Source organism: Anthonomus grandis, chromosome 6, assembly GCF_022605725.1.
Source record: "Anthonomus grandis grandis chromosome 6, icAntGran1.3, whole genome shotgun sequence".
Classification (NCBI taxonomy): domain Eukaryota; kingdom Metazoa; phylum Arthropoda; class Insecta; order Coleoptera; family Curculionidae; genus Anthonomus; species Anthonomus grandis.
In genome coordinates, this window is record NC_065551.1 from 15633550 (window position 1) to 15660402 (window position 26853).

At 29.3% G+C, this 26853-nt stretch overlaps 1 protein-coding gene across 1 annotated transcript in view; it reads left to right on the forward strand.

Annotated features, from left to right (window-relative positions):
- LOC126737676 (acid sphingomyelinase-like phosphodiesterase 3a) overlaps positions 1 to 26853 on the forward strand; it is a 335578-nt gene that overhangs the window by 4075 nt on the left and 304650 nt on the right. The window contains exon 2 of the mRNA XM_050442671.1: positions 3813 to 3884. Coding sequence (XP_050298628.1) covers positions 3813 to 3884 — 72 coding nt within the window. The remainder of the gene's footprint in view (positions 1 to 3812; positions 3885 to 26853) is intronic.

Consider the following 26853-nt stretch of genomic DNA (forward strand, 5'->3'; position numbering starts at 1 on the left):
AAATTAAAAGTAAGTTAAAAAATTATAACTTATTGTCTGATAGGTCCTCTAAGATATAAATTAGTTTTTTCTGAGAAATCCTTTAAAATTCCCATAATTTGAACTTTATTCAGGCTTAGAATCTAATAATCAATAATTCATTAGACTTTATGTTGGATGGCTGTTTGAGTAAGAAAGTAAAAAAAATATAAAAATGACAAGTTATCGTTTGATAAGTAGTGTAAAATAGTAATTAAACTTAAAACCAAATCAATATCTGATAATCTCTTTCGTGTAATAAAATTTAGAAAATTTCATTGCACTTGGTTTGATTGGATGTTGAAGTAGGAAGTTAAAAAAAGTAAATAATTAAATCTATTAACAAAAAGTTATTTTATTTACGTTTGATATTTGTTAATCTTGAATATCTGTTTCTTGTGTAATAAAATTGATTTGCATTAGATTTTAGCTTTGTTAGATCTTGGAGAAAAGTCCTGAAAAGTTAAAAGTAATTGGACTTAATTTAGGGTTAATTCCTGGTAATCTTTCGTGAATAAATTTATCGTGCTTAAATCCTCAAAAACCTTAATCGTGAACTAAAATTGAAATGAATTAGATTAGACTTGGCGTTGCACGTTTGAGTGAGAAATAAAAAAAATATTTAAATATAATAAAGCATTGCCGAATTAGTCATTTAAAACATATTTGGACTTAATTTAGGCTGAGTCTTTCATAATACCTTTTGTATAATTACATTGAACTTTTGCTTAGTTGAATGTTAGAGAAAAAAATATGTTAAAATATTAAACTTATAAATAATAAGTTATTGCTTTTAATTTTATTAGATTTAATTTATTGTAGTTATATTTAAAAGAACTGCATTGGATTTCGGCTAATTTGGATAATTGATTAAAAAATTAAGATAAAATTTGGAAGAGATGTGTTTAGTTTTGATAAATCCTGAAAAAATTAAAATAATTAGACTTTTTAAGAAAGATTTATTATCTGATAATCAATCTCGAGTAATTAAACTTTAAAGACGTGCACTAGATTTTTGTACTACTTTTGTTCTACTGGTTGGTTACTGCAGTAGGAAATTTTAAAAAAAATTGAAATTTAGGTTAAATGTTGTGAGTAATAAACTTGGAACTAAATAAATTTAAGAATATTAAGTTATGGTCTATTAAGTCCTTTAAAATTCCCATTACTTTGAATTAATTTAGGTTTGGTATCTGATAATCTCTCTACTATAATAAAATTTAAATAAATTGCATTAAACCTTTATTGGATGTTGAAAAGTCAATAAAAATGTGGTAAAATTAAATAGTTTAAAAGTATTATAAATAGTATTAAAAATAATGAGTTATTGTTTTATAAGTCCTTTTAAAAGCATGTATTTAATTCTCTACACATAGAAGCATTTCATAACTTATATGAACTTTTATTTATTTAATCTGTGGTATTTTCGTAATTTTAATTTATTTATGGTGTTTTCAGCTAAATAAATAAATTTTTTGGCTAAAAGATAAAACATTTTTAGAAGAGGAGGACTTATTAGAGCTTTGTGAATTTTTCAGATAATATTCTCTTCAAATGTTTGGAAGAAAAATAAGATTTGCTAAGAAACTTTTTCATTAGGCTGATTATGTCAAAAGTTGTCTATTAAAAAAAAATATTCACAAGTTTTTATCAGTTATATTCAACATTAACTATCTAGAAAAAGAAAGGTACTATTTCTTATCAGGCAGCTCCCAAATATTATAAATATAAGAATTTCTATGCATTTAGGGCCCCTTGCAATCTTTAACATTAGCATTTAAAACCTCATTATGGATTTTTAAACTAAAACCTCCTTATAAAGATTTGAGGTTCAGTAAAAGACAAGCTCGAGTATCAGTGAGATTCATGTAAAACTTATTAGAATAATAACATTCAAAAGAGTTTAGTTGACTGTTTGATAAGCCTTTTTTAGTAAAATTTATAGAATTTTAGGTATTTAAGAATTATTCTTTTAAAAAAAAGTTTCACTTAAATTGCTTTTTGTTGGATAAGCCATGCAAAAAAAAATTGAATATTTGGATGGCTTTATTATCAGAATAACACGGGTAAGCAAAGCATGGCTGAAATTTAAAATTGTAAATGAATATTTAAGAAATTGTAAGTTTTTAGAAATAAAAAAATTAAGATTTTAATTTATATTTGTTATCCGATATGCTTTCTTATATATTCAAATTTAAAAGAATTAATCATATTATGAAAATGTAATTACGTTAATAATTTTTTTAGTTTTTCTACTATCTTATATTTTATAATTAAATTTAATTCGTAAGATTCATTTAGGTTTCTACTTACGTTTAGTTTAATATTTTCATTATTGTGTCTAGTTTTTAAGTAGTTCATCTTGTTCGAGGGCCCCATTTTGACCCCAATTTAGGTTATATTATTATAAATCCTTGTATTTTAAATTTTCTAGAATTTTTATACTTGCTTACTTTGATTGTCAGTAATTCTTATAAAATTATTGGTCTCTTTTGGCAAAAACAATGAAGAAAATTTTAAATATTTTCAAACTGTTTAATCGGGCTTTGAAAAGGACGCGCTTCGTGACATTTTATTCAGTTTTAATTGTTTAGGCAATCTTTACCTTAGAAACAATTAAACCACAGTCAAGGCGAGTTCGGTTAGTGTTTTTGACGTTGCCAATAAAAGTGTGTTCTTGAATTTTGTTAAAATATTATATTATTATTATATTATTATACATCATTTTATAAGTTCCTTGTGGGTTGATAACTGAAAAATTAAAGGGACTCACATGAAGTGAAAAACCTCTGCTACATTAGAAAGGATTAAGCAACATATTTGAAAAGCCAGCTGTATTTTTGTAAATAATTAAAATAGTGGTATTATTGGATATAATATACCTATATTATATAGCTCCACCTAATAAATATTATATAGGTTGTGGGTTGGTCTTCAATTTAATTGATTATTTGATAGTAAGAATGATAAGAACTTTCGATTAAATGTATCGTTAATTTTACTAAAGTTTTTATTTGATAATATCCTATATTATGATACAGTAGTAGGTAGCATATTTAAAAAGTTTTTTACGAACTGATAGTAAAAAATTTAAGAATGGTTCGTTCTAAACTAGATTTAATATCTATAAATTATCATGTAATAAGATTAAAATTATTTCAGTTAGGTATCTGATAAGACACCTGAATGTTATTGAAAACTGATTTCTTTTTTATTTTGGATGAATTCACTTTAATAACAAAAATTTTTAGATTTAATAATCACAAGCTCCTTATAAAAAATTAAATGGTTTATTTAGATCCTTCTATAATAAGAAGAATCAAAATGTTTGAAATAAATTTGATCTGACTGGTTTCATATAATGAGTAGATTAAGATTGTGTAATAAGTGCGTATATGGTTGTATATATTAAATAATGTTCTTATATTCGTATATATGAACCAAGTGAAAAAAGGATTGAACTTAATAACGTAGCAAATTGTATCCGTAATATTTAAACTCTTAATGTTCTTGATACATTTATTAAAATTTCTTCTAACCTTAATGAACCAAGGAAAATTCCATATGTGCATCGCGACTAATAATAGTCTATCCCCAAACATCCCGTTACACGAATTTGATAATTAAGAGCCATGCATTGCGTTATGAGTCCTGGGATTCTTTGTAAAATTCATGTGCACGTTCTGCTTGTATATCAGGGCGTAGTTTCCATCGAGTTTATGTAAGCAGGAATAGCCTATGTATACCGTAATAATTAAATTAGTTTTCTCTAGTTTAAGATAATATTTTTTCAGGTTATTTTTGGCAAATAACGGACATCCATTATGACGAATACCATTCTACCTTGCACGGCGGCCATAAGAAAGGTAAGATATCATTTAACATTTTTTAAACATACGACCTTTCCACCCTTTCCAGATAATCCCTTCAATATTAAATGATCGAAGGGTTTTATGAAAATTTCGAAATTTCCATCCGGGAGGTCGACACGGTAACTATACGTCGCACAATTACCGTCCTGCAAATTACCAAAATTAATTGCAAAACCTAAAACCGCCCGGGTTCGTTAAGAAAATTATGATTTTCCGCGGTCGGTTTTATGTTTATTTTCTTCCAGGGTTTTAATCAAGGGATTTCTAATTTGGGTTTTACGACGGGTGCCGATTGAATTTAGAAGCGTTGAGGGCGAGAGGGGAAGGAACAAGGGGGTGGCTTATTAAAATTTTAAATCAACAACGAAGAATTGAAAATTAAATAAGGATTTTGAATGGGATGAATTAGCTATGTGATTATCATTTTATTCATAAGGAATATTTAATAGTCTTAATGTGTTTTTGTTTAGGCAAATGTTCATGGGGAATTTAGGTTTTAGTCCTTAAGGGATCACTTTTTAATGAATATTTTCAAAATATTCATTAATTTTTTAAATTTTTTTATCGTGAGTGAGTCGGGGGAAAATTAAAAAAAAACTGTTAGGGATATAAACTTACTTTGATATCAAGATTCAGTAACGATTTCTTAGGTCAGTAAAGATCATAATTACGTAAGAAGAAGATGTTAATAATTCCAAGATGATCCAAGATGTTGCTAAAAAGTGATAAGTTGTAGAGACAGTAAACTTTAACTTTTGGACTGGCAAAATTTATTTTTCGCCAATTTTTGGGAATATAAAACCACTTGATATCAAGATTTGTTAACGATCGTTATGAACTGATATCTTACGTCTATAATATTCATGATTACATAAGAATATAAACCTCAAGGCGAACCAAAATATTACTAAAAACTGATATGCGGCAACAGAAGGACTTTTCACGCATCTTCAATGTTTTTTTAAAATAATTAATTTTAGATCTCTACCTTACTTATATATTAAAATAAAATTTCTCACAGATGTTCACAATATTAATACCCGGTATAAGGGAAGGCTAACACCTCCGCTTTACTCAACCGAAACTTATAAAAGATTATTTTCTTATCAAATTTCAAAAATTATAAATAGCTGCCAAACTAATACCGAAAATATTTTCTGCTTATATTCTTTAGAGAAATATATTTTTAAGAACCTACTACAGGAATAATAAAGCATAATTTAGTGGGCGTTTCGTTTTTTTTTTACTTTCTTTTCTCTATTCCGATGATGATAATAAAAACAATTATTGCAGTAGACTATATATTATGATATACATACATGTAACAGACTGTATCTTTTGCTTTGTGATGTGTTTTGTTTGTGGGGTTAAATTTGTTTCTTTTTCCTTGTGTAGGCATATATGCTGTCAGATTTTCTTTTTTTTTTGCTGATTTACTCTTTATAATTGATAGCGTTTATATTATTCCTATTTTGAAACTTAGTATAGTATCGATTATGGTTATGAAACTTAGTATAGCATCATTCTGCCTTGTTACGTTGTGAATGATGATTGGTGGCTGCGGTAGATCCTATTAAAAGTGCTTCTAAACCATTCAAGCAGATTTCGGTACATTTCTATGCTGATAAGGTGACAAATGGTTTAATTGTTCGCGGTGATAAGAATCCCATTGTGTTGGAACCCATCGCCTGAATGTCTACAGGATGTATATGCTGGGATGAGTACGAGTATTGTATTGTACATTATATAGTATACTTTGTTGACGCCTTTTTACGTTCTTTGGTGGTATGTGAGAAATATGAAAATGTATGAGTAAAGATGAACGACAAAACATGCAAACTGTAAAAAAGGCGTTGTTGAATCCATTCATTGTGAACATTGCAACTCGGCTTACCATCCAGGTTGTGCAAAAATTGCCAAAGTGACAAAGCGGATTGAAAACAAAAAAGAAATTATTAATTGTTGCCAGCCATCAAGTAGCACCTCTAAGGAAAATATTAGACAAATTGACATGGACGAGAAGAAACTAAAGGCAGTGATGAAAAAACTCTTCTCTGAATACTTGAATTCTTTTAAAAAAGCTATTGAACAAGAAATGGCTGAAATCAAGAGATCTGTACAATATATCTCCGACAGCTTTGATGAACAAAAACTCCAAATAAATGGGAAATAAATAATGTTTGCTTGTTTATAAATCATTAGCTGAGAGTCTCCTCTCGTACTACATAATTGCATGGGGCGGTACTTATAAAACTATTCTTCAACCTTTAAAAGTAGTACAAAACTACATTCTTAGGGTCATTCATAGGAAAAATAAGCTGCTCTGCTCTACCAAGTTACTTTATAATGAAAATATTAGTGATATAAGTCATCTGTATGTACAAAACGTATGCTCTTTTGTACATAAAACTTATATAGCAAGGAGACAAATCACGTATTCCCAATGTACCAGAATTTAAATTTACCACAAAATCATAAGCAAATAAACCTTCATTTTATAGATTATTTAAGGCCAAAATTTTATAACTTACTTCCTCCTGATATTAAAAATATAAAAAACCATAAAATATTCAATAGAGAAATAAAAAACTACATATATATTAATTTTAATAAATTTAGACCAATGATTAATTGAATTTACTGGTTCAACAGCGTATTATGTTTGATCTTTTCTTTTCGTGGTTTTAATGTAAATAGTGTATATTTTTAAATGTAACAGATTTATCTGAAATTACGTTATTTTCATTTAGGTTCAATTTTGTTTTTGATTATTGATATTGAATTGATTTAAAACATGTATTCTGTTATATTTCTTACTAGTTTATTTTTGTGTATAATATGTATATTATTCTGTTAATAAGTTTATTTTGATTGTTAAGGAAAGAGTTGGAATCCAAGCATTTTTTTGTAAGAGTATAATTTGGTTTTTCTGATATTGTAATTAGAACATAAGCATGCACAAGTATTAAGCTACTTAAATGCTTATTTCGTATATTATAAACATTTTGTCTATGTAATTGTATTATAAGAATATATAAACGAATAGATATAGCCTACACTTGTAAATATCACTCCATTAAATTGGATCCAATATATACGTTTACTCTATTCTTTGCATTTATGGTGTTGGCATTTATAATAAATGCTTAGTAATCATATGTATGCTTTCGTCAATATTCTATTTTGCAGTTTGTTATGGCATTGATTGAAAAATGGGTATATATAGGTAATTCCCATTTTCAATTAATGGTTATGGGTGCTGTGGAAAGGCTCCGGCACCGACGCCTTATAAATGAACTTTATTTATACACCTATGTAAATAAGTGTCAGTACTATTGGTTAATATAGTTTAAGGCTTCTTAGTTTGCAGATTTAGGTATTGGAGTAATAATTGGTATTATATGATCTTATGATTATTATATGATTGCCTCATGTCTACTTTTAAATATTTTCTTATTAAATGCATCGATAATTAGATTAGATTGAAGAACAGATATTTAGATATCTGAATCTTTGCGCGCTGAATCTCGCCTTTAAACTATTAATTTTGTATTTGTATTTTTTTCCTAAATAAAAAGACCTTTATTATTATATGTATAGTGGAAATATTAACTTTTGGTTCACTTATATGAATATAAGCCCATTCTGGTTCCAATATTCATTGACGATTACTTTTAAATATTTTCTTATTAAATGCATCGATAATTAGATTAGATTGAAGAACAGATATTTAGATATCTGAATCTTTGCGCGCTGAATCTCGCCTTTAAACTATTAATTTTGTATTTGTATTTTTTTCCTAAATAAAAAGACCTTTATTATTATATGTATAGTGGAAATATTAACTTTTGGTTCACTTATATGAATATAAGCCCATTCTGGTTCCAATATTCATTGACGAGTGCTATGAGATAATATCTTATGCCTGTAAAAATTATAATGATATTATTATTTCCGATCTTTTTTATTTTTTGCTGAAAAATCGCGTTTTGATATCCAACATAAATTCCGGCCAGTTGAATTGCAAATGGCGAGCGTTCTAAACCAACTCTAAAGTAGAATAGTTCTAATCATAAATAGCTGATCAATAAGAATCGAATATTTAAGCAACAGTTTTTCGTATTTCTGTATAGTAAGTAATATAATATTTTGCCAGTTTTATTTGCCTTGTGAGTTCTGAAATTATATGAAATTAATGTGGATTTTCCCCGGTTCAAGACAATTCGAATTTTAAAACGTCCGAGAGATGAAAGAATCGAGTTATAATTGAGTTGTTTTAATATTCTCTTGGAATAAAATGAAATTTGTTGCTAATTGTGAATATTTAAAGCGAATGAGATTATTTTTTTTGGTTATTTCATTTTTTTGCTTATCTTTCTCTTTTTCTGAAAAACCTTGTTTTTTTTGAAAATTTCAAAAGTTATACCGAAAAAAAATCGGTCTGTTTTTTGCCGCTCTCTCAAACTAATTTTAAAAGAAATTTAATATTTTTTATTTAGCATAAAAAGCTACATATAAGTACAAGTTTGCCTTATTAGTCTTATTACAATAGTAGAAATAGAAAAAAAACTACATTTGTAAATATGTGAAAATTAAATAAAAATAAAAATAAAAAGTGTAATGTATGTACAGGACACAAACAAAAAGAAACAAGAATAAACCTACAGTACCTAATTTAACAAAAACATTATTAATACAAATACAAATTTAATACAAATACAAATACCAGGGGGCAACAATAAAATTAAACAAAGATAAAACTTATATGAAATTATATGAAATTAATGTGGATTTTCCCCGGTTCAAGACAATTCGAATTTTAAAACGTCCGAGAGATGAAAGAATCGAGTTATAATTGAGTTGTTTTAATATTCTCTTGGAATAAAATGAAATTTGTTGCTAATTGTGAATATTTAAAGCGAATGAGATTATTTTTTTTGGTTATTTCATTTTTTTGCTTATCTTTCTCTTTTTCTGAAAAACCTTGTTTTTTTTGAAAATTTCAAAAGTTATACCGAAAAAAAATCGGTCTGTTTTTTGCCGCTCTCTCAAACTAATTTTAAAAGAAATTTAATATTTTTGGTTCACTGATTATATTTTCAGGTTTAGAATACGACGTTTTACCTTTTACGTATTATCGTCAATGCAAAATATATGTGTTTTTATAATATAATGTGTAAGTAGCATATTTGCTTCTATATTGTTATCCATTTTCATTATAGTTATATTAATAAAATGGAACGCCTCTTTACTTAACGTAATGCTATAAATTTGCATAGGATTGGGTTAAGTTGGTATTGACGAAAATCAAAATTCTTTATTAATTTATTTGGTTTTTATTTAGGTTTTTAAACGATCTAGAATTTTGTTAAATATGGTAATATTGCAAAATATCCTTATGAAAAATTGACATGTTAGAGTGTTTTCGCAAAGTTATTAAAAGTGAGATATTTTAGTATATAATTCGCAACAAACAATCTATCTTAAGAAGAAAAAGGACATACATTGACAAATGCTAAAATAAAAAATGCCATTAAACTGGAACACAATCGCTCTTCTATATAAAAAAAGAAAAAATTTTAAAAGGTAAAATGTAACAAGTTAAGAGTTATATAAAATCAAACACGACTACTATTAACATACGTCACCTCTTAATATCATCGGAGTCCTTTGTGGGTCGGAAAGGGTAATCAGCAATGAAACAAGTGTGTTGTCATTAAAAGATATATCACAATTTATTTATTTATCACAATTGTACTTTCGGTTGTACAATCTTCACCAATTACTTACAAATGAATTTAGAGATAAAGTAAATCATTTTAGGCAGTACCTATAGGCCGTTTATATAGATTTTAAGCTATAGAGAATAAACAACAAAAATGTAGTACTTATTTCATCGTAGTTACTTCAATTAATATGTGATGTTGTATTACTAAAGCGGGGTTTCCACATGCAGGGATTACTGGCGCCATTCGACTGGACTTTCGGTCCCAAAAAAATGTCGAATTTTTCAAAACAATGGTCTACTAAGTTGATGATAAAGTTCTTAAAAGCCTACGAATTACAACCTAGCTTATGAAATAATAAAATTGGTGACTATAAGGACCGAAATAAAAGCGATGCAGCCTTAAGAAAAATTGTTGGTATCATGTCTGATTATCTTAGCGAGTTTGATGTGAATTCTACAAAGGCAAAAATTCATAGTATTAGGAATGCTTACACCCCAAAGCATAACAAGGTGTTAAAATTTCATAAAACTAGAATGATTTATATACCCCAACTTTAAGATGGTATTCAATTGCTGATCGTTTTTTAAGTGCTATTGTTGAATCAAGGGAGACAAAAAACACTTTGGTAAGTAAAACACTTATTAAGCATATTTAAAAGTAATACATAATGTGAAAAATATTAGATCCTTTCGTTTTGCCATACAACTTTCCCTGGTCCTACGAAGTATTGAGCATATTTATTTATTTACTGCCTCAGCTTCCCTTGTATAGTTATGACTTCCCATATTCGTGATGCTGCTTAATTCATCTTTTCTAATTTCTCGCCATGTACCTGCTATCATTTCTTCTGTCTCTAAATTTTCCGAATCTGTTTGTCTTGTAGTTAAATAATAAGAAGAAGTCTTACGTAACCAGTTGTGTAGTGCACAACATGACAGAACCAACTTGTCCACCTTTTCACGAGATAGTGAAATGGTTTCTAATAATAATAATAAAGCATTTATTTAGCATAAAAAGCTACATATAAGTACAAGTTTGCCTTATTAGTCTTATTACAATAGTAGAAATAGAAAAAAAACTACATTTGTAAATATGTGAAAATTAAATAAAAATAAAAATAAAAAGTGTAATGTATGTACAGGACACAAACAAAAAGAAACAAGAATAAACCTACAGTACCTAATTTAACAAAAACATTATTAATACAAATACAAATTTAATACAAATACAAATACCAGGGGGCAACAATAAAATTAAACAAAGATAAAACTTAACTTATTAACAAATAATAAATAAAATAACTAAAAACGGGCTAAAATGTGTAAAATGTGTAAAAATATAAGACGAGAAACAAAAGAAACGAGAAATAAACCTACAGTGCTAAGATGTATAAATAAAATAAATAAAAACGGGCTATTAAAATAAACAAATATAACTATCTGTACTAACAGTTATCTAAAAGAAATTTTCTTAGGAGCCTTTTGAACCGGTTTAGATTATCACAGTTTTTTATTACTACAGGTAATTTGTTAAATTCAGATAATCCCTTATATTAACCCGAGTTTTGCATTTGGGTCGAATTGCACCATTCCAATAAAATAAAATCTGTACGATTTCTCGTATGATAACTATGAATATCACTAAATATCTTCAATGCATCACACAAATAGTTAGGTAACAAATTATGTTTAAGTTTAAAAACAAACAGATACACATTAAATAAAACCCTTTGCTTCACAGACAACATATTCAAAACATTCAACATACATTTAATTGGCGTATACCAACTACATTTTAAAATTTGTCTCATAGCTCTATTTTGTATTTTCTCCATTTGGTTTATTTTATACTGAGGTAGATTAAATAACAAAGTCGAACAGAATTGTAAGTGTGAGAGAGCAATAATATTATAGAGTTGTAGTTTTATATGCATGCTTAAGTTTTTACCTATTCAAGTTATAAAACCGACTTTTTTTAAAAATTTTCGCATTACATAGTCAGCATGAGCTTGAAAGTTTAGATTGCAATCCAACATTATGCCTAAATATTTAATTTCCCCATCATAAGTAATATATTCCCCATTTACAGCTATGTGCATATTTTGGATTTCCGCTTCACTAAGCTTTGATTTCTTTCTAAATATGCAAAATTTGAATTTATCAGTATTTAAACATAGCTTATTAACACACAGCCAATCAAAAATACGCTCGAAATCACCATTCAAATCTTTCTGCATTTGTTGTAAGTTTTTACCTATAATATAAAGCATTGTGTCGTCAGCAAAAAGAATAATTTTACACTTAAGTGTTACTCTAACCATGTCATTAATGTAGATTAAAAATAACAGCGGACCCAAAACTGTTCCTTGTGGTACACCATATTTAACATTTACAGACTCCGACAAACAATTATAGGACACACGTTGAGATCTTTTATTCAAGTATGACTTAAACCACTCTAAAACAGTATTCTTGATTCCTATATGCTCTAATTTGTTTATTAAAATACTTCTATCTACTGTTTCAAAAGCCCTCTTAAAATCAAGAAAAATGGCTAAGACATAGTTATCACAGTCGACGGCTCTAAGAAAATCATCACACGAGTCTGTTGTTGTTGTTATAACAACAACAGACTCGCAAGAATGGATCTCTCTAAAACCTGATTGGTTAGGAATAATTATTTTATTTGAATCACAGAAGTTTAGCAACTGTTCTTTAACAACAACTTCTAAAACCTTCTCATATATTGGCACCGTATTTATTGGACGAAACTCATTATAAAATTTCGTGTTATTTACCTTAGGAACAGGAATGATAGTTGTTAATTTCCAAGATTCTGGAAAAACACCATTGCTAAGTGATGTGTTAATAACATCTAAAAGACGATTACCAACTGCATATACTACGTCACAAATGACTTGCTTAGAGATGCCACACTCACCCCCACCCACATTTTTTAGGTTTTTTATCATTTCCTTTATTCTAACCATTGTTAATTTTTCAAAATTACTAAATATTCCACTATGCACTGTGGGTCCAATATAGAAGGGTACAGCATTTTGTGGAAGTGGTATATCCCCAATTATACCGTCAATGCTATACACAAAATACTTATTAAATCTATTAGCAATGTCTGCCTCTTGCTTGATTACTTCTGTTTTAAACCTGATTACGTCTGGCAATTCTTGCTTTTTCCCAGGTAAAAGAGTTTTAAGGTTTTTCCACAGTTCTTTTGGGTTACTTTTATTTAAGTCTATTGTTTCTGCGTAAAATTTTTCTTTTTCTGTTCTTATTTTACTTACAATAATATTTCTTTTCCTTTTGTATTCTTGCCAATTATTTTCACTTCCACTTATAACAGCTCTTTTGTATAATAGATCCCTTTCACCCATCATTTCTCTTATTTCAGAAGTAATCCATTTTTTGTCGAGATATTTTTAATTTTGGACTATCTTGACCCTGGGACACATACGATTAATAATATTTTCAATATCTCCAATGAAAGAAGTAGCCAAAATATTTACATCAGAAACATTATTATTCCAAACAGAATGTGATAATTCTTGTTGTAACTCATTGGGATCATAATTTTTAAAAGACCTCTGAAATGTAATTTTTTTATCATTTTGAGTTTTTTCTTGGGGAAGTGTTATTAAAAGAATTGAATGGTCGCTGATTTTAGGCGTAAGGTGAACTTTATATTGGAGATTTTTATTATTTGTTACGATATAGTCTATTAATGTTTGGCTTCTTGGGACTATTCTAGTAGGGGTCTGTACTATTTGATAAAATCCATTGGTATATATAACATTAGATATCTTGTTGCCATATAATGAGTTTTTCAATAAATCAAAATTAAAATCGCCTACTATTACATTTATACCATTAAAGTCACAAATTTGATCTAAATGATTATTAAAAAAATGTATAAATTTTGCATCATCTTTCTGAGGCGGATGATATAAAACCGAACATAAATACTTCAAACCAGGCAAAGATACTTCGAGGGACAATAACCAAACATAGTTTTCAAGACATTGAACAGTGACAATCTTATATCTAATATCACAACGTATTAATGCCATAACCCCCCCTGTTCTGTTGTTGTTGGTAGTGCATTGCTCTAATTTATACCCCCTGATATTTAATTCACATAATTCAATATCACATGATACATGTGTTCTCAAAGACTCTAAATTTGGAAACTAATATTCCAAAAGCATTCTCTACTATGCATCTTGCTCTTCTAAGACGGTAATAATTTTTTTTATAACAAAGTTAAGTAGCTCGTGAGTATGGCTTCAAAAGATAAGTCTTTAAAGAAAACGCATCATCTGCCACTATGACACAATTCGATGGCATATTGAGAGTTTTGCCTTCAATTTCTCTTTTTTAAGCAGATCGTGAAAATATCGCTCCATCTGATTTTCTTTCTGCTACGCCCACTTCTAAATATATGAAACAGTAATTACTGTCTACCTATGCTAACATTATCGTAATAATAAAGCCTTTATAATTATAACTCCGAGGCACTGTTGCTTGGACATTTTATATTTACATGCTTGCCGTCTATGGCACCCATACATTGTGGAAAATTCCATCGAGTTGCAAAGCTATGTTCTATTTCTTTGCACTCCAGTTGTGTAGCAGGTATCTGGGAAAATATTATATAAAAGTGATAATGTAACGAATATGATATGGTTAATTTTTTCTTGGAAAACATATTTTAATTCGAAAGTTTTTAGAAACCCAAATTTAATAGTCACTAAGTAAAAGTATATATTTATGTTATTACTATGAAGAAAGAAACCATTAAGGTATAAAAAATAGCAAACATATGTTTTCTTTATTCTAGTAATCCCAAGAATCATAGAACGCCCAAGATGAGAAAATAGATGGTGATGATCTACTGATTCGGACCACAGCGAAATTGTGGAAGAAACAACTGAAAGCTCATTTCAAGTACCTTCAGCGTCTTTTGCAAAGATAGCAAAAGCAAGGAAAAAATCTGCACCTTTGCTACCTTCTAAAAAAGCAAAAACGATTCTATCACAGCGGCGGTTACTACTCTACAAGACATTGCAAACAAAGCTGAATATTTACACGAAAATGCCGATGAGTTTAAAGCATTTGAAAAAATTGTTGCTGCACATTTGAGACGTCTTTCAATATATGATGCCTTACAAAGTCAAGAAGATATAATGAAATATTTGGTACAAAAAAGGTTAGGACGGTATGCTTCTTTTTCCATAAACACGTTTACGTATTAGCAGAATCAATCACCCGTAATACCACCATACCCTTTACCAATAGGTTCCAGTTCGGATTCAGCAAATGTTAACTTTCAGGAACAAACACATATCCAAACTAGTACTATATTGATATCACAAATTAAAAATTTCACCACTGAATATGTAACCGCTGATTTATTAAGCCAAGCTTGGAACAATGCCTAAATACATTTTTGTTATTAGTTTTTGATTCTTATGTTAGTAGCACCTACCTAGTTAGAAAATTAGAAATAAATAAGGTCTTACCTTAATGGATTCCTTTGGAACAGTATAAATAGCATCCAGAACATCACATATACATTTTGATATTGGGCATTTTGGTATACTGTACATATACCGTAGAGAAGCAAAAGAATCTCCCGTAGCCAGGAATCGTAGTGTTACTTCTAATTTGAGACAAGCTGGAATAGCGTCTCTCATATGAGTAAATTTTGTTGGATATGAGATTCAACAAAAAGTTAAAATGTTCTCCTGTAATTCTTAGGTGATTACGATATGATTCTTGGTCTTTATCTGCTAATTCACGGATTATTTCTTCGTGAAATCCAATCACGGATCCAATACCTATGTTTACGTTTTTTTCTTTTCTTTCAATTGCTTCCACATTTCTGAACACAAAATTTGCATTGATACTAGCACGAAGAATTTCTGCTGTCACCATTTTGATGACATATCGACGTGTTCAAGGCAGAACGGCACAAGCGCCAAAAATTCAAAAATCGGTTATTTACATCAAATTAAAGCGGCTTTTATTCCGCATCTAATAACATTTGAGACTTATGCCACAAAAAATCCGTTTGGTTGTGAAATGCTTTTAAAATTTGCACAAACGACAAGAGTTCCCCCCCACCCACTTTTGTTTGGCATAAGCGCCAGACAGTCATAAGCTTTACACAGGTGTCTGCGTGCATGTTTATCGGCAGTTTTTGTGAGCTAAAGGTAGATTTAAATTGTTTTTTAAACAAAATTGACAGACTAGTAGATAAATCTAATTATAATAACAAGTATATCTGCCTAATCACTCAAATCTGATTTTAAAAATGTGGCGTCAATTTGCATGCAGTACTTTTTGTTTGGAACAAGCGACATTACACCTATGCTATTCAATGCAAATGATTTAATGCTTTTTTTCGCCTTAAAAGGTTTTGTCCTAAAAGTTTTCGGTATTTAATGTATATAAATTACCAAAAAGATTAATTTTTAACTAATGGCGTATTAGTTTCTTGCTACAATCATGTAATATTGTGTGTTTTATAAATGGCGCTTATGCCTTTTATGCTATACTATCGATTTTTTTGTTAATTTTTAGAAATATATCATTGAAGAACACAAAAGCTTTTAAAACTTGCAAAAAACAATAAAGAAGATGATCCTGATGCTAGCTGCCAAATGTCGTCAAATGTTGAATTGGATAATAGCATGCTGGTAGAGGTCCTCGAAGTTTGTCCCCTCGACGCAGCTTTGAAAGAGGATGTGATAATTTTGGAAAACACCAATGAAATTATAAATAGTTTGGGACCAAGCCCAAAAGTTATTGTGGAAAAAAATGCCAGTGCGGAAACTAGTTATCAAACTCCTTCTGAAATGATATTTCATAACGAGTTAGATATCTTGGACTTTCCATTAGACTTTCTTACTGTTGATAAAAGTTTAAGTGATACTATACCTAGTATAAACAGTTTAAGCAATATTAATGCCACAACCAGTGCCAGAATTGAGACTGATTTTACTACAGATTCTGATGAAGACTATGAAATTGAGGAAAATACGAGCAGTTCCGAAAATGAAGAAGAAGACTTTGAAAAACCTAATAAGAAAAGAAGAGTCCAATATTTTCCAGACGAAAATGATAAAGAAAATAGCAGTGACTTTCAGAAAGAAATAAATGAAGGCGATCCAGCTATTTCAATAAAGAATAAGAAGAACTGTCAGCAAATGAGAGAAACGCAAGAAACAAAAAGATTTGGGATTGAAATACTTAAGCACTTAATTTGTGAAAAAAAAATGAAGGAAAACCCGTGCAGAAATAAAAATAGCTGCAAAAATGATTGTAATTTATTTTCTGAAGAAGAAAGAAAATCTATATTTGATTTTTTTTGGGGCTTGGCAAGTAGTGACAAGCAGAAACGATTTATTAGTGATTGTACTTAGGTTTGTTCAATTAAGAGACGGCATAAATCAAAAAATTTAAAAAATAGAAAAATGACAGTGGAATATAGTATACTAAAAAATAGTATACCAACACGCGTTTGCAGGCAGTTTTTACTTGCAACTTTATCTGTGACCGTGCGATTATTGAGAACTGTTTTAAATAATAAGGAGTATGAAAATTTTCCACAGCCTGATCAGCGAGGAATCCATATACCGTCTAACAAGACTAAAACCGAACTTGTTAACCGAACACTTTAAGGAATTTCTTAATTCTTTGCCAGCGGTGCCCTCGCATTATTGCCGAAGTTCATCTTCTGAAAACATATCTTCCTGCTGATATAAAAAGCTATCATAACCTTTACAAAATGTATGTTTTTACTGAACAAAAAAATAATCGCCAGTTTTTAAAAAAGGGAAAATTTTTGAATTTGTTAAAAGAAAATTACAACATTGGAATTCACGTCCGAAAAAAAGATAAATGCCTAAAATGCGAGAGATTTAAGAATCTAAGCGAGAAGTTAAAGACTGAAGCAGAGACCAAAAATTATAAGGAGCATATCGAGGAAAAGGATACAATTAAGCAAACTTTCCTAGAGGAACAAAAAATGTCAGGAGAAGAAAACTCATATTTAGTAGTAAATCTTTTATCTCCAGAAGGTATTAGCTACTCCTCATGGGGATAATATGCTGTTAGGTTTTTCCCGAAAATATACAGTTTATAACTTGTCTGTTTATGAATCGACTACAAAAAAAGGCTATTGTTGCTTATGGGAAGAAAAAGATGCAAAAAGGGGTAGTAACGAAATTTGCTCAAACATGTGACACTATTTAAAATACGTAGATAGCACTGCTAAATATAAAAAAATATCAATGTACTGCGACAATTGCTTATGATTAGATATTTTTTAAATCATTCTATTACCGTCGAAGAAGTGTCTGTTACTTATTTAATTGCAGGCCACACCTACATGCCTGTAGATTCAATACATGCAGTCATTGAAAAGAATATAAAAAATAAAATAGTACAAGCGCCATCTGAATGGCCCACTATTATTCGTAATACCAGAAATAACCCAGAACTTTATATTATTATCAAGCAAAAATTCTCAGATTTTCTGGACTTTAGAAGCATTAATTTTGAAAAAGCAAGTAAACTAAAAATATCGGATTAAAAAAGAAGGGTAAAAAATATTGGATATTGTTCTTTTATCAATTATATTCAAAAGTAATTTGTATTTTTAATTGGCATAAAAACCAAAAAAAAATATTTGTGTTAAAAAAGTGATTTGGCACATCTCCAGATAAGCGCCAATTTACACACCCATTAACAGACATGTTTTGGCACAAGCGACTATTTCATTTTGGCATAAACACCATAAGTCAATAACGTTTGGCATAAACGCCAAAAAATCCTAATTTTTAAGATTACAGCTTTACTTATCAACTTAAGACAAAAAAAATTTATAAAAAAAATTAAGAACAAAAAATACTTTTTTTTTACTAACAAACATAATGCTTTAAAAAAATAAATACGAATGTTACACGGTTTTTTGTGTCTCCTGAAAAATTTGTAATTTCGCGTTTGTGTCGTTCTGCCTTAAACACGTCGATATATGACATGCCAGTTTAGAATTTTAAACAAACCTGACGAAACGCTCAATGGTGCCAGTTAATTTTGGCGCCAGTAAACTGGTGAATACTGGTGCCAGTAATTTCCGCATGTGAAAACCCCGCTTAACATTAAGAGATTATCATTTATGATTTATTGAAAAGGGTACTACTCATTATGTTAATTAATTCCTTTAAATTACTGTAGTTTGTTTTTCGTAATATTGTTGCCCGCAAAATAAAGGGTAAAATGCAGCTTACTCAGTAGCTATTCAAGCAACTATTGGTAAGTACAGTTCAGTCCAGTATACAGCAAATGCAGAAGATGGTCAGCATCGGCACATCGCATCAGGTACATTTGATCAAATTACATGGTAATGGAGGAAGTAGGCAGTACAATAGAGATAAAGGTAAGACAGTCTCGGAAATAGTAGTAGACTAAAAGCCTAGTAAATGATGGCTTGAAAAAAAGACTTTATTAAGTCCCTGAACAACTATACGCTTTGTGCCTATTAATAGTGGTATTTATCTATATATAACTCATCCATTGATATTAGGTAGTCATAAAGTGCTCAGCTTACGTTAAGTGATAAGATCGAGAGCTTACTTACTATTACACACATTTTTAAGGCAAAAGCTGTAGAAATGGGTTTGTAAAATATCCTTTTAAATTACTAATCACTACATTACTGGAAACCAAATGGTAATTCTAGAAATTGACAAAACTTGCCAGTGAGGAAGGTTATATAAACCCAACATCCAATCTTACCTATTTTTCTACAAAATCCGGAAATATATTCGGACATCGTGAACACGAACTGTTTACGTATTCAGCATTATAAGAAATAAAAAAAGATGTATGTTTTTAAAATCTGACATTTCGGGATTTTCTCTCAGGAAAATTCACTCACCACACGCTCTCAATAAGACGTAAAGATCGAATCATAGCCCAAAACTCAAATATAGAGAAATGCGGGTTGCCTTATTACTACTGAGAAATTTTAGCCCCCTACTGAAGGTGCCATAAATCGAACTTATTTTGACATTTTTTAACCATATTTATCGGTAATAGACTTCCAATCAGACTTGAACAGAGGCGTGGCCAAATCTAGCGCAAAATTTGAATTCAATTAAGTGCGGGAAATTCGAATTCTAAGACGGACCTAAGTTGAGAATAACTACTAAATTAATTATTAAAATTAAATTCTAATAAGTAATTTAATAGTATTAGCACTCCACCCATCCAACCAATCTAATTTTTATATGTTTAAATTACCAAAATATAAAAGCAAATGATATAGTTTAACCATTAATGTTCAGTTTAAGTAAGCCATTTATATATAAAACAAACAGTAGTGGTCCCAAAACAGTCCCCTGAGGAACGCCACAGGTTATCGACCCAGCCTCACTCATTACTCCACCGATTTTTGTATATTGTATTCTATCACATAAGTAGCTCTTTACGATATCAAATATTTTTCCTCTAAGGCCATATCTTTTGATTTTTCTAAGAGCAAGGAGTGCGAAACTGTATCGAACGCCTTGGCCAGATCAACAAAGATACACAATGTCGGGCTGCTTTCATCAAGATTTTTATATGTTTGTGAGTCCAGCAATTGCATCCTCCGTCGATCTACCCTCCATGAACCCATACTGATTCTCGGATATCAATTTGTATTTTTTTAAGAATTTCATGATTCTACTTTTTAGCACTTTTTCAAAAATTTTTGCTATGTTTGTTAACAGCGAAATTGGTCTGTAGTTTATAATATCTAGTCTACTTCCAGATTTTAGCAATGGAGAAATAATACCTATTTTTAATGGTTTTGGAAAATATCCCTTTTTTATACATTTATTTATTAAAAATGCTAATGGGTATGAGATTTGACTGTCTATTAATTTTAAGATTTCAGTACGTATACCATCAAAATTGTGTCTTTAATTTTTATTATAATCTTTAATATTTCTTGTTCAGTAACAAAATTAAGAAACATATTGTTTGCTATTTCAGGTTCGTTGACAATAAAATTTTTAGGTTTTTTAATTTTTTTGGCATAGTTTTCCCCTACTGAGCAATAGTGTTTATTAAATACGTCGGCTATTTTTTTTTTATTTTTTTGGTTTTTGTTACAAATTTTATTGACTGAATCCCATAGGCATTTGGTGTTTTGTTGGTTACTTAGTAATTTTTCAAAATATTGTTTTTTTGAGGCGGCGATGGATTTTGCAAGACTTCTTTTACACATGTTGTAATTTTGTTTTAGAGTTAAATTATTAGGAGATTTTTTTAATTCTTGATGTAGTACATTTTTACTATTAATAGCATTTAGTAGGCTTGGACTAATCCAACCCTTCCTTGGAATTTTTTTTTTTGTTTATTTTAACGTTTTTTGTATTTTTTTGCATGATTTTTATTATGTTATTTATAAAAATGTTTGTCATTTCATCTAAGTCCTTACAAGAGTAAAAATAATTCCAGTCTATTAAAAGTCCTGTATCCATTTTCCATAATTAATGTATTCTTTAATGATTTTATTTGGACAATTTCTACATAAATTGTTCTGATCTCCTATTTCAATGATAGTTGGATAATGATCCGTTATCTTGTAATTTAACAAATAAGCTTTAATATTTTCAGAATTTCCGGATTTAACAAAGTAGTGGTCTAGACAGGATTTCTGTAAATTTCTCTCCCAAGTGCAAACATTATTTACGTACGAAACATAGGAGTTTGCAATTAATAACTGCAATTGCAAAGTAATAGTATCATATTTTTTTTTCTTTTCAGTTAAACATATAAACAATATTAAGTGAAATGTAGTTCCATAATATAAAATAAAATCTAAAACTATCTAAAAACAAATCGGGTAAGCGCACAATAACAAACAAACAAAAAAATTAAAAAAAAAACTTTGTACAATTTTAGTAGGTAATTTAGTAAATAATAAATATAGTGTTTAGTTTAAATTAATTACAAAAGGAAAATGGATCCATATCTATTAAACTTTGAAGCTAACGAGTATAAAACCATATTGTGCAGTGATTTAAACAGTATTAACTCAAAATGTTTTAATCATAATTCCATAAAAATATTTCAACTAAATATCTGTAGTGCTGTTAAAAATCTTGATAATTTATTGCTCTTATTGTCACAGATTGAGGTAAATTTTGATATCATAGTATTGACAGAAACTTTTCAGATATTGAACACAGATATTTTAAATATTTCAGGATATGATTTGCTTTACAATCATGGCAATATTAATAAAAATGACGGTGTTCTTGTATACATTAGTCAAAAGTTCAGTTATAAATATGAAATAAAAAAATTGTCAAATATAAATTTTATTGATATTGATCTAACTCAACAAAAAAATGAATCTTTTAAAATTACTGCTATATACAGACCACCGTCCACAGATGCCGACGTTTTTAATGCAGACTTGCTTCATTATTTATCTGAGTTGCCTAGGTTGGATGTTCACGTTATTTGTGGGGATATTAATATTAATATCCTAAAGGAAAAATAAGATTTAAATCATGTTCAAGAATATCTTAATCTTCTTAATGCAAACTCCTATGTTTTGTACGTAAATAATGTTTGCACTTGGGAGAGAAATTTACAAAAATCCTGTCTAGACCACTACTTTGTTAAATCCGGAAATTCTGAAAATATTAGAGCTTATTTGTTAAATTACAAGATAACGGATCATTATCCAACTATCATTGAAATAAGAGATCAGAACAATTTATGTAGAAATTGTCCAAATAAAATCATTAAAGAATACATTAATTATGGAAAATGGATACAAGACTCCTTTTTAATAGACTGGAATTATTTTTATTGTTGTAAGGACTTAGATGAAATGACAAACATTTTTATAAATAACATAATAAAAATCATGCAAAAAAAATACAAAAAACGTTAAAATAAACAAAAAAAAAATTCCAAGGAAGGGTTGGATTAGTCCAAGCCTACTAAATGCTATGAATAGTAAAAATGTACTACATCAAGAATTAAAAAAATCTCCTAATAATTTAACTCTAAAACAAAATTACAACATGTGTAAAAGAAGTCTTGCAAAATCCATCGCCGCCTCAAAAAAACAATATTTTGAAAAATTACTAAGTAACCAACAAAACACCAAATGCCTATGGGATTCAGTTAATAAAATTTGTAACAAAAACCAAAAAAATCAGGAAATTGAAAAAATAAAATCAAAAAATAAAATTATATCTGATAAAAAAAAATAGCCGACGTATTTAATAAACACTATTGCTCAGTAGGGGAAAACTATGCCAAAAAAATTAAAAAACCTAAAAATTTTATTGTCAACGAACCTGAAATAGCAAACAATATGTTTCTTAATTTTGTTACTGAACAAGAAATATTATGATTATAATAAAAATTAAAGACAAAAAAATCCCCCGGTTTTGATGGTATACGTACTGAAATCTTAAAATTAATAGACAGTCAAATCTCATACCCATTAGCATTTTTAATAAATAAATGTATAAAAAAGGGATGTTTTCCAAAACCATTAAAAATAGGTATTATTTCTGCTTTGCTAAAATCTGGAAGTAGACTGGATATTATAAACTACAGACCAATTTCGCTGTTAACAAACATAGCAAAAATTTTTGAAAAAGTGCTAAATATAGAATCATGAAATTCTTAAAAAAATACAAATTGATATCCGAGAATCAGTATGGGTTCATGGAGAGTAGATCGACGGAGGATGCAATTGCTGGGCTCACATCACAAACATATAAAAATCTTGATGAAAGCAGCCCGACATTGTGTATCTTTGTTGATCTGGCCAAGGCGTTCGATACAGTTTCGCACTCCTTGCTTTTAGAAAAAATCAAAAGATATGGCCTTAGAGGAAATATATTTGATATCATAAAGAGCTACTTATGTGATAGAATACAATATACAAAAATCGGTGGAGTAATGGGTGAGGCTGGGTCGATAACCTGTGGCGTTCCTCAGGGGACTGTTTTGGGACCACTACTGTTTGTTTTGTATATAAATGGCTTACTTAAACTGAACATTAATGGTAAAACTATATCATTTGCTGATGATACTGCTATTTTGTTTAAGGGAGAAACATGGGAGGAATTAAAAATTCAAGCAGAAAGGGATTTTTCGCTAGTTAAAAAATGGTTTGATTTTAACTTATTAACTGTAAATCTTGAAAAAACCAAATGCATATTATTCTCTCCCAATGATAAAACAATAAACTGTCAAGGCATAATAGTGGATAATCAAGCAATACCTGCGACAAAGACTATAAAATATTTGGGAATTATTATAGACAACAACCTCCGATGGGAACATCACATCAAATATGTTGTTCAAAAGATTAGATGTGTCATGCCAAAATTAAACTATTTGAAAGACTTCCTGTCAACGAATCAATTAAAAACTCTATATTTTTTATTAGTGCAGTTACATTTGATCTATGGAATAATTGGTTGCGGAGGAGTGCTAAACTCACATGTTACAGGTTTAGAAATAACTCAAAAATGGGCATTTAAAATTGTATTTAACAAAAGTAGGTTTTTTTCCATCGGATACATTATATGGCATAAGTGGTGTCATGGATATTAGACAGCTTTTCTGTTATAGAATGCTCTTAAGATCGTTTAAGAAACCTCAAGAAAGTTTAGTTTCTAAGGAAACAAACTATAATTTAAGGTCTTCAAATAAAGTTATTATTCCAAAATGCAAAAAAATGTGCGGACAGAGAAGCTGGCTATACCTAGCTCCAAGACTATATAATAAAATCCCTGATGATATTAAATGTTGTGAAAGTTTTATTAGTTTTAAAAGAAAAGTGTCAGACTGGTTACTGAGGGTACTATCGCGAGAGGATTTAAACAGTTTTGTGAACCAAAAAGAAAACAAATATTAAATTATATACCCAAAGACATATATTGAAGTGAAAAAGTGTAAGAAAGTGTCACACAAAAGGCAAAATGATTTTTGCTTTTTCGACAATACTTATGAACGTTTATTACGGTAAATTTATGGTAAAATATGTATTAATATCGAGATTAATATTGAATTAAAATTGTATTTTACATTTATTTAATAAACGTCCTATATATGGTGTTTATTAAAATTATACACAGGGTGTTCATTTGAAAACTTCCCACCACGGATTTATCGAAAACTGTTTAAGAAAAAATGCCGAAAAACGTCAAAAGGCTTGTCAAGAGGGACAACTTTCTAACCTAAAATTACTTCACCCCCTTTCTCCCCCTGCCCCCCAGGGTCATTGCCTTAAAATGGCAAGGGGTATCGAGTAATGGCTTGTTTAAAAGGTATTTCGAAGTCTTTTATTTTGACGTTTGATTTTTTTAAGCCGGTCGATTCGTTTTCGAGAAAATTTAAAAAATCTTTGTTTATTTAATTTGTTTAGAGAGAAAACAAAAACATGAAAATATCAGTTTTTATTTCAATAAGTGTTCAAAATGTTGCCCGTTAGGGTTTGCCAAATCTACAATTTGTTTATAATTTAAAACGGAAACTACCAATATAAACAGCAATTCCGAAGATTAGACGTGGAAAAAACTAAATAACAACCTGAATTTTTTTCCGCAATCTTTTCATCAACACTGATATCCTGATATCAGTGTTGTGTAGATATCCTGGGCGAACTGTATTTATTGTTATACCTGCTTAGTTATTTATAGTTGCTCAGGAAAATAAAGTATTTATTTTGCCGTCAGTTACATTTGTGACAGTTTTGGAATAGTAAAAATTTATTTGTTGAATTGAAGATTTTACTTCCAAAATGGTTTACACACTAGCCGAAAGAGTGGAAATTATTCTAATTTATGGTGCTAAAAATCAATGTGCTCGACAAACTGCCGTCACGTTTAACCCCAGACTCCGGGTGAGAAGATAACTTCGCATAGGTATGTTCAACTCAGGATATTGAAAATAGAGCCGAAGAAAGAGAGAACAAAGATCTTAATATACTACTGAGTGTGGAGGAAAACAAGATGGTTAGTACGAGGGTTTTTGGGCAAGAGGTAAATAAGCATCATACAACGGTATTGCGCACTTTAAAAAAACACAAATATTATTCGTATAAATTCGAAATTCAATAAGAGCTGCAGGAAGGAGATGAAACGCGAAGGATGGCATTTTGTTTTAAAATGATGAAAAACGCAAATAATGATTGGAATTTTGTAAGAAATATTTGTTTTACCAATGAATGTACATTTACCCTCAACAACGAACCAAATGTTCAGAATTGCCGGTATTGGAGCCAAGAAAATGAACATCGCTTTGTTCATACTCGGACACAATAACCCCCAAAAACATATATATTCGAGGAAATTATCAGACACCATATGATTGGACCCTTTTTTATAGACTATAACCTAACAGCTGAAACCCATAATGCCCGTATGGTTAGAGAGTGCTTGGAAAATGCATTTAACGGCAATATTATTGGTCCACGGTACCGGATACTTTGGCCAGCCAGGTCACCTGATCTTTCACCGAATGACTTCTTTTTTGTAGGGTCATTTAAAAAGTGTCATTTATAAAAAAGTAAAATTTGAGAATCTAAACCAGTTACAAAACGCTATTTCGTTAGAATGTAATAAACCACTTAGTAACGTTAGAAATGAATTTTATGATCGGTTAGGATATTGTTTAGCTGATAATGGGGGGTTGTTTGAACATTTGATTAATTGATGTTTTTATTTAATTCTCTGTTATTTTTAAAAAAGTTATTGTATTTTATTTTATTTTATTTTTCCACAGTCAGATTTGACAAAGCCTTATAACAAATTGTTTGCTGGTGGCTGGTGTCTGGTTTTACCTGAACCGAAAATTTGGTAATTTTGCAGTTACATTTAATTGAGTAATTCAAGATTCGCTTATTAAAATTTTTTGAAACTTTGGACGAGGGTTTGCCACCATGAATAAGAAAGGATTTCTTTTTCTTAATAAAGACAAAAAGGCACTTAAAAGAATCATGTTGAGGTAATACTTAATGAAAAAAAATAACCAAGAAAAGCATATCTAACTTGTGTAATAAACCAACCTTATAATATATTTGAAGAATTTGTAAACAGGTATTGGCATTGTATGCTGAACTGGACTAGGTTTTGAAATTATTTCACAATATAACTATCTGCTTTTTAAAGAAAATGTCTATCT